The 10,115-nt window shown below is 43.5% G+C and overlaps 1 protein-coding gene across 2 annotated transcripts in view; it reads right to left on the bottom strand.

Annotated features, from left to right (window-relative positions):
• Window positions 1-10,115, bottom strand: part of adam12a (ADAM metallopeptidase domain 12a) — an 80,494-nt gene that overhangs the window by 8,553 nt on the left and 61,826 nt on the right. For both annotated transcript variants that reach the window (XM_082543132.1, XM_082543131.1), the window contains exons 12-16: window positions 7,337-7,514; window positions 1,848-1,937; window positions 1,473-1,668; window positions 1,272-1,380; window positions 548-746 (exon numbers count right to left, since the gene is read on the bottom strand). In XM_082543132.1, coding sequence (XP_082399258.1) covers window positions 548-746; window positions 1,272-1,380; window positions 1,473-1,668; window positions 1,848-1,937; window positions 7,337-7,514 — 772 coding nt within the window. The remainder of the gene's footprint in view (window positions 1-547; window positions 747-1,271; window positions 1,381-1,472; window positions 1,669-1,847; window positions 1,938-7,336; window positions 7,515-10,115) is intronic.

Genomic DNA, 10,115 nt, shown 5'->3' with positions numbered 1-10,115 from the left:
TGTACCTTAACGCATACATTTTTAGAACAGTGGACCAACCGTTTTTCACATTCAGTGGTTTGATTTGATGTTATTTCATTTCTTGATTACAATGATGATGTTTAATATAAAAGAAAATCACCCTCTCTTTCATTTATAACTGTTCATTAAAAGATCTACCAGTTCTTTCACTGGATAAAGCAAGCCATTTAAGCTCCATTCCCCCTTTATATAGGCTACATTCTTCTGATTGACTGGTCCTCACAAACAGAAGGTCTGAACTGCAGGTAGGTGGGAGTGCTGTGCCCTTGAGATGAGAGTAGACAACCTGTCTGAAACTAACCTTTTAGAGCCTTCAGAAGTCTGAAATGTTGGCCCATAGGGATTATCTGCACATATGCTGACCTCATTATTAAACATGAGGATCCATTGTTGTAACAGTATATATGATAGAAGATATGAAAAGCACAATAGGCATCTTTCATGAACTGCTCATAGAAATAGCAACATCTACTTAATCATAACTGATAAATGTAATGAGACTGAAAGCACAAGCCTTAGCTCTCACCATTTCATCTCCACACTTGGTTCCTGTCAGGACCAAGCCAGGATCAGGCATGTCATCACCCAAGTAGACATGCGTACCTCGGCACAGTATTCTTCCCCCTTCCTGAAGGGGTATGTTGGTTTCAATTGAAACAGCGTTGGTGCCAATTACTGGGCGATTAGCTCCTCCTTGACACTGGATTTTGCCACATTTTGCATCTCTGTAAACAAACACCAAGGGGAATAACAATACAATAATTAAATTACATGTCACTGTTTTGTGGATACGAGGAGCTTTATTTTCATTTTCATCTTTCTCCTTCTGTCCAATTAAAGAAACTGAAGAACAGGCAGCTCGTTTACGCCGTTTCCAGATCACAACTGAGATTTTAGAGACAGAACTTGTTGCATTACATCAAATGACTCTGCAACCCTCAATTAGGACTCCAACTAATGATTATTTTCTATCATCTAATGGATCCGCTACTTGGGGGGAAAAAAGCTTCATAAAACTGAGACACCAATCTGGCATTTTTGCTTTATTTTTCTTAACTACTGAGAAAACTGTGTCAGCCTCATTCAGTCACACAGAGTGGTGCCTAGCATTGAAAAAGTGCTCCTATTTCAATGAGGTATATGCATTTTTTATGAAATAGGTACAATATGCTTTATGTTCCTAACTGCATTCCATAAATCACATGCTATTGAATACATTCACTAGTTTCTATGGCGACATCAGGACTTACCGCACTTCACATTTGGCAAAGGAGCCTTTTGTGTCCTTGCCACAGTTGCCATAAGGGTCTCCTGCTGAGTTGACCCTTTCAAAGCAGATGCCTGGAGCTGGCTTGGCTCCTGCAAGATGCATTAAACACATAAAAAGAAAAAAAATCGCAACAATTGTTGAACTGTTGAGTGTGACGCAGCAAGGGGGATTTTTCACGTACCGTGGCCCCACAGTGTTATGCACTGCTGTTCATGAGTCTGACAAATGCCATTATAACAGTAGCCGTCCACGTTGTGGCAGCCATGGCCATCATGAAGGTAGACGTTGGAGGGACAGTGAGGACTGGTACCGGTGCAAAACTCAGGCAGATCACAAGAGTTGCTGGATTCACGGCACAGTGTGCCTGATGGCTTCAGCTACACGACAACAAAGACAAAGACCCACAGTGAAGCCCAGAGAAATGTGAATTACGCCAAAAAACACATTTCTACTACATCGGATTAAAGGATGTCAAATCAAGTTAATCAGAGAAAATAACTTTTTTGTAAGATGTCTGTAAAAATACTTTGTACTGAAATACTATAACACATATTACCTGACAGTCCTGGCAGCACTGTCCATGTGCACAAACAGCATCTCCTTTCAGAGTGCAGGTGGTGGCATTGCAGCAGGGATTCATACATTCCTTCCGATGGAAAAGAATAGTAAAAGAAGACAAGCAGAGAAAGGAAAAGTAAATAAGAGGGAACAAAAGTGAAGAAGAATTAACTCAGCACAAAGAGATCATATTTCACCCCAGAGCAAAAACTCAAATTTTGTTATCAGAGGGGATGCAGCCCTAGCAGGACTGTGTAACGTAGCAACTAAAAAAACCTGAGTGAAGAAAGGAAACAGCAGTTTCTAGGTTTCGAAAAACATCTGACAGGATTTTTTCAGACCCCAGAAACCATGTTGAACTCAATAGTAAAATGAACAGGAGAGAATGGTATTGTATAGCGCTTTTACTAGTCCCTAAGGACCCCAAAGCGCTTTACACAACCAGTCAGCCACCCATTCACACACTGGTGATGGCAAGCTACATTGTAACCACAGCCACCCAGGCTGCCGGACACTGGCACCACCGGGCCCTCTGACCACCACCAGTAGGCAACGGGTGAAGTGTCTTGCCCAAGGACACAACGACCGAGACTGTCCAAGCCGGGGCTCGAACCGGCAACCTTCCAATTACAAGGCGAACTCCCAACTCTTGAGCCACAATCGCCCCATTCCCTGAGAAAAGAAAAGGACACACCCTGCAGAAACCCTAAATAAGCAAGCAAGTGCCAAAATACTTTTTTAAGTTAGTTGGATTCTTGAGCGTTATGCTAAGACAATGTCTGAGAAGATAACAAAGAAAGACGTAAGTTTAAATGAATGAAACTTTAGATTATATAAACACAGACGATGCTACTTTACAAGCAAATTGTAAAAGACTGATTTGCACAACACTTCCACAGCTAATAACTCCACTTCAGTTCAGGCAGGTGTGACAATAGCAATCAAAAACTTAACCCACACTCTGCTGCCATGATATAAGGCTCACTCAGGTATTCTTCGTATTTTCAGATGCAATTCTTCTGAATACAAATGTAAGCAATCTACAGTAATTAATTTGCTTACTAAACTGGCTCGATAATTTAAATAGGCAAAGGTTATCTTAATTTATATACAACTATTTGGAATATTTAAGTGAAACTTCAGCAATCAACATTCCAAACTGCTCACTTTTTAGCTTGAGTAAAAAACAAACAAACAATCAGGTACATATTTAGTATTGATAAGCCAAGCACTTCTGCAAGGAATCTATAGCAGCCTTAACTCTTCTGGGAAGGCTTGTCTTTCCACAATGTTTAGGAGTGTGTTCGTGTGAATTTTTGACCATTCCTCTAAAAGCCTCTCCTCTATTTCATCCCAAAGCTGTTCTTTTGGATTGAAGTCAGGACTCTGTGCAGGCCAGTCAAGTTCTTCCACACCAAACTTCCTCATCCATGTCGCTATGGACGTTTGCTTTGTGCACTGGTGCACGGTCATGTTGGAACAGGAAGGGGCTGTCCCCAAACTGTTCCCACACTACACTGTTCTTGAGTTAATCTGAAGGCCACGGGAAGTTTGGAGGTCTGTAGCTATTAACTCTGTAGAAAGTTGCGCACTATTAGCCTCAGCATCCACTGACCCCGCTTTGTGACTTTACTTGGCTTACCGTTTTATGCCTGAGTTGCTGTCATTCCCTGTCACTTCCACTTTGTTATAATTCCACTATTAGTTGACTGTGGATATTTAGTAGTGAGCACATTTCACACCTGGACTTGTTGCACAGGTGGCATCCTATCATGGTGCCATGCTGGAATTCACTGAGCGCCTGAGAGAGTACCTGCCTAGGTACTTGATTTTATACACCTGTGGCCATGGAAAAGATTGGAACACCTCAATTCAATGATTTGGATGGGTGAGTTAATACTTTTAGCAATAACGATTATGGTTTAGAAAAATTTAACTCCATTTGACAACTTTTGTGAGGCTGAGGCATTTCGGTGAAGACTGTAAAACATCCTGAACATGAGGTGTAGGGCAGACCCAGGATATATCAGAGATATTAAACCTGCATCAACATTACAATGAACGGGTGGAGGGAGGTTCGGAGTCTTCTCTCACCCCCGTTCTCTGCGACCTGCTGGAGCAGGGGGGCTAGGACTAGGAGGAGGAGTTGGCCGTCCGACTGCGGTCTGGAGTGTGGAGCCTTCCTGCTGCTGCGGAGTCGGGGCGGTCTGCCTCTCCCCACCGCAGGGAAAAGGGAAACACCACCTGGGTCTGGGTGCAGTTCCCCCCTCCAGGGGCGGGGGCACCTAGACCCGGTTCGTAGAGTACGCTTGGGGAGTGTGATCGTGTGTACAACGTCTCTTTATGTCTGTCTCCACGTTGGTTGAGTGTGGAGTAAGTGCATATGAGAGCATGAGGGTGGGAATGGATGTTTGTATCTGTGTGTGCCTGTATGTCTGTGTCTATATGTCAGGTTGGGTGTCAGGCGCCACCTCTCTGGGGACATCTCAGGCCCTCCAAGGTTTGGAGGCCTATCTCCCCCTACCACCACTTCCCCTGCCAGTGGCGGACCCCCTCAGACATCGGTGCGTTGGTGGTTCTTTGTGTCCGGGGATGGGCGTCCAGGTACACACCGGCTCACTCCTTGGCGGCCGCTTATCGGGGCCTGGAGCCTGGGGCTCGCTCGGGCCACTTCGGAGGTGGGGTGCCCCCGGCCTCTCGGCCTGGGGCTCGGTCACTCAGGCACGGCTGGCTGCCGGCGGAGCTCACGGGCGCGTCACTGCAACTCCCCCTGGCTTCTGCTCCGCGGCTGCTGAGTGAGCCCTCATCTGGGACTCTCCTCAGCTCTTTCTGGGACAGTGGCGCGGCTGCCCCTCTGTTGGTCTTCCTTGGTCTCTTGTGTTCTGGGGGCCTCTGGATGTCTGGAGTTTTGATCTCCTCCACACCTGCTTCACGCCCTGGAGGACGGGGCTGTGGCCCCCCCACACCCTCTAGCAGATTATTACATGAAGGAACCTTTTAAAAAAACAAACAAGCGCGTCCATGCTCACAGGTGTACACACGGGTGATCACACCCACAAACTACACCCTTTTTGGCTCCTACCTCAAAGCACACTGTGTTCTGTTGATCTTATGTGCTGCACAATAATGTTTAACATTTAGTATTTACTGTCATATTCCCATATATCATTGTGATGTTGTTTATTCTATTACTCTTGTTCTCTTCTGCTTGCTTTCTTTTTTCTTTCTCAGCAGGTGATCCAGGTGATTGATATATGCATTTTTTTTCTCTGCCCGTTCTGTTGGTTTTTGTCTTTTGCCCTTCTCCCCCGTCCCTGTTCTCAGCTGTTTCTCTTTCCCTCTTTCTTTCTCCCCTTCTTTCCCCCAGTCAAGTCTGTCCCGTATTCAGTAAGTGAAAATAAAATAAACAATAAAAGGTGAATCAAATGGACCATTACGGCAAGGCTGGGATGGTCAGTTTGGTAAAGTAAATCCGTTGGGCATCTTTCTTTGCCTTTAGACAACAATTCTGATGGCAAAAGAGCCAAACGGGACAGGCCAAAAAAAAAAAAAAAAAAAAAAAAAAAAAAGAGATATTAAACCTATTAGTGCTCCCCTGGAAAAGCTGCAGGTGCTGGCCAGGGACAGAGAAATAAGGGTGTCCACCCCAGACATAAAGCAGAAAATTGATGGATGGATGGATGGACTAGAAAACATCTGTGGCATGGTTGCGATAGATCAAAGCGTTGTGGAAATATAACCTCACTTTAATACACATTTAAAACGATTTTGTGAGCTTTTGAAAAAGCCTTTGCCAAAAGGAGGTTTAAGCTCAGCATACAAATATGCCCTTTTTTTTAAACTATGGTTATAAATTTACAGGCATCTCCAACTTTGTCCAGTTTCCCAAGAACGTTCCAGGTGCAGATGTGGAGGCTGATGAAAAAAAAAAGAGGGGACTGTTCCCAATCAGTGCATTAATTTAAAAAAATATTTTAATCACACACTTTTAGGGGCAGCTATAGATTCCATTCCATTTATCTGAAATAGAGCAGGTGCGATACGATGACTGACATGCTCTGTTTACATTTTTGTCACTCAGCATGCCATCACTTATTTCATTGCTCTGGTTGGTTTAGGTCACTTAGATAGCATCCAGAGGCATTTTGGAGGGAGAGAGAGAGAGGGCAGATCTACAATAACATTTCCCATCTCACTGTTGAGCACCATCTGTTTCCTGTTAGCCTCTATCGTGACCCATGCACCGCACCAATCAGTAACACTGCTTTCCAATACACATGGAAGCAAGAATTCAATCAAGACTCAGAATATACGATATGCACTGTGTGTGTGTGTGTGTGTGTGTGTGTGTGTGTGTGTGTGTGTGTGTGTGTGTGTGCTTGTGCATATATGATCTCATGCAGGTTGTCTGGACCCCCGAGGGTCAGCTCTTTTCCTTTTGCCATTATAGTCTGAATATGCTGCAAGAGTTGGGAGGAAGTGGATGGATGGAGCTGGCAGGGGACACAGCTGATATGATGGGCCTTCCAAAACTTCTTTCAGTCTGAAAACCATTAAGGGCCTTTCCCATGGTCCCTGGGGCCAAAAAGAGGCAGAGAAGTCACGCTGAAAAGAAGTAGCCAGTGATTGTGAGGAGCAGGACCCAGAGTTTTTAATGAGGCTTTTTAATGGCGGAGAGGGGTGCTGGCTGAGAACTCTGATCTGGCCTGAGTTGGCATGACTCTGCTCAGTTTTGTGGAGAGCTTTATTATTGTTGCTGGCTCAGGTCAGCGGAGCTTATGTTAGCGCTTTGTTTTTAAGGACAAGGCCACTTTCAGTGTGACCCTGACTGAAATTTGAGCAGCTCACAAAAGAACTCATAGGGGGGCAAAAGCATAAACAAATTACAAAAGACAACAAGGCGTTCTCTCATTTAAGCTATTATGTAATTCAAAATATCCCTCTAAATCACAATAGATGTCGCCTTCATATTTCATAATTCGATAAGCAGCTCGCCTCTGCTAATTGTCAGCCGAATCACGATTATCTGTTTTATCATCCTGCAGTTGTAACAGTTGGCAACATGCACTTCCATTAAATATGTGCATGCCAATGCAGATTCATTTAAATAATTCACTAGTTGACAGTGTGAAACTGTCAGCAGTGCTTCTTCTCAGTGTACTGTATCACAATTAGACATCAACCCTCGCAAACATGTCTTCTTTCCACTGATTGAATTAATCCATACTCATATCTTTAACCTAATTATCAGAAGAATGTGTTTGCAATACAAAAGCTTTGTGCCATTAGATTTGAAGCTGAGGCGAACTACTAGTGTCAGGGCAGCACGCCCCTCTAGCATGTCTCCTTATTTAATTTGATGTAGAATGGAAAACATAATTAACAATGATTTATGAGTAGCAGCTAAGAGTTTTTGGCAAAAGCTGCAAGAGACCTGAAAATAAAAACATTTTTTATTTTTTTTATTATGACCTACAGCACCCTCACCTCCAGTTCTCCACAGTCACACTCCTCTCCTTCCTCCACATAGCCGTTGCCACATTTCTGCCCACCATACAGCACTTTGACCTCTGGCATATTGAAGAGACACATTCCAACGCCTTTTTCGAAACTAGCCGTGAGGTCCTTCCTGCTGCAGCTGCTGAACACCGTAGGAAAAGGATACCTGCGAGTGAAGGAAATGTTACGTGAGTCACACAAATAGAGAGAGAGAGCAAGAAGACAACTGAGATCCCCCCACGAGAGCCCTCTTTAGTCTAATGTAATCAGGGCTAATTGCTGCTAATCACAAAATCAATTAACCACTAGAGCTCAGCGAGCTCTCCAAAGTTCCATCAGCATATGAACAGCACAGGGCCCCTGTGACTTCTCTCTCCATGGAGAGTGGGAGATCTGATTAGACATATTTTATGAGAAAAGGATTATGAACACTCAACCCAAAAAGTGCTTCCTCTGCAAGACGTACAACACCCATAAATTTAGGAGGAATAGGGGATTGTGTGTTTTTAATATTGTTTTTGGAACAGAGAGAGAGGGTGGTCTGCTCCGTGGGGAAAGCACTCGGCCCAAGGCTGTGTCTGCCAAAAGCTTTGTTAAAGACCTCATGTGGCTTTATTGAGCTTTTCTGTGATAATATAGTGCCTTAGATGACAGCGTCTGTGTAAAATGTGCATGAATAAGTCCAGATTGTATCTCATTCTTTGTGACTCCTGATAAAAAAGCACCATATGAGATTTTTAATACTCCACTGACACAATAAAACTCAGCACAAAGCTGGAATGGATGAATATATACGTAATCTTCAAACTTATATCAGTGCTGTGCTTCATAGATAAGTACATGCATGAGACAATTCGTGGATGATTTGATACCCAAATGTCTCGTTCAACCGGTGTGATGAAGGACCCTTGAATTTTTTTTAAATGTACATTCTCATCAGGGCCCCCTCGACTCTGGAGAGACCCGCCTGAGATAAGCAGATAAGTCTCACTGAATAAGTGACCTCTTTAAAAATCACTTCCTCTTTTATGTGAAGCCATCTCTCACAGTCTCAGTTTTCCATTATTCTCTTATCGTTGTCTTTCTTCATTGTTTATTGTTTCTGCTCTATTGCTTTTATTCTTTTATTGATATTTATTATTTAAATTGTCATCTTGTATCTTGCATTTTGCACCTATCCCCGCCAACTTCACCGTAGATTTATCTTGTTTTGTTGGACCTTAATGATCGGCTTTATTCTGCTTTCTTGCTAGTCTGTAAAAGCCCTTTTGAAAAAGGGTGTCATTTAAATAAAATGTATTATTATCGTGCCATTTTATTATTTATGCCATCAACACTAATGCTGACCCTTTACCACCTCTGCCACCCACGTGCCTGTTCGTGCCTGTGGCTTTAAAAGCCTGATTTTCTTTCCTTTGCATGGGAAAGAGAGACCTTTTCTACCATATAAAACACATCTATCTTGAACCTGGCCACAGCAGCAACGTGCTCAACAACTGAATATTATAGACACAGTCAAACATGAAATCCAGATTAGTAAAACTTTACTGGCATTAATTTGATGATATTTTTATGTAATTTTTAAAGGTTTTTCTGGTGGATTGTTGACAGGAAATGTCACAACTGCAAACAACCCACAATTCTTCACTTCACTGAGGTCAGTATGAATGTAGTAGAGCTGTTGAGACCTACTGGCTGTATTGCACACAAGCTATAAAACACTTACTCTTTGGAATCTTTGACTTCTGAGAAGGAGAAACGTCTGTGTAACTTAATGCTGGCAACTCTTTCAAATTGTGTTTCCCTCTGATTGGGTTTTCACATCTAATACAGCTCTAAATATGTCATGACACTTTGTGAATGTTTGGCACGGCCTCATTCTTGGCTTGTCTTTGATTTCCAACATGTGCGGAGGCGGCTTACATCACCCCTCGCTGCTGACCCCCCCACCCCGTTCGCAGGTTGCATTAGGTAAAAGTGGGTTACCTCGAAGCAGATCTCCAGACATTCTGGATTAAAGCAAAAGATCAGAGTGGCTTTGTAATGAAATGAAATGGTGAAAGGAAAGAGCATTAAAGACAGCTGTAGTAATAACCATAATTGTGCCCTCTTTCCCCCTCCTCCTCCTCTCTGATCAACAGCTGTCAAGACTGCTGTTCAACAAGCAGGGCACTTCCTTAGCAACTGCTGTTGTTGATTTCCTCCTTGCCCCCAAAGCCTGAGCCAAAATTGCCCGTTGAAAAGTTGAACCCCCTCCTTCGTTGCATTCATTCAGTTTCCATGAACTCAGCCCTGCTCTTCAATTACCAGCCTGTGCAATGCATGACAAAACTCTCACGTCCGTCTTTTTTTCTTTTTGTAACTCTTGAGATACACGAGCTGCTCAGGGATCCAGCTGTTCTTTATGAGAGGCAATACACAAATAATTGGTATAGCCTAACAATCTGGAGGTAGGAGGAGGAATAATGACTGTGAAAAGGCAGAGGCACCAATGATTTACAGTGGATGGCATTTAGCAGCTGCAGTCCTCAGGGCTAGCAGGCCATTGCCAAGGCCAGTAATGGCTGGCACATCTGGTGCATACGGTGAACTGGAAATGCTGAAGACAACCACTCATCGTCTCGGCCAAAAGACCCAGTTTGACTCAATCTTGTTCCCAGCTGATCCCATTCTTGTCTTGGTTTAAGTCGAATTGCCTTGCCTTTACGACAAATCTTTGTTCCGTCTTATCGAACTCAATGTTTCCCACCCACTCATGCTCTAATTC

The sequence above is a fragment of the Aulonocara stuartgranti genome (assembly GCF_965226115.1).
Source record: "Aulonocara stuartgranti genome assembly, chromosome: 8".
NCBI classification, from domain to species: Eukaryota; Metazoa; Chordata; class Actinopteri; order Cichliformes; family Cichlidae; genus Aulonocara; species Aulonocara stuartgranti.
This window is presented reverse-complemented; position numbering and strand designations above follow the sequence as displayed.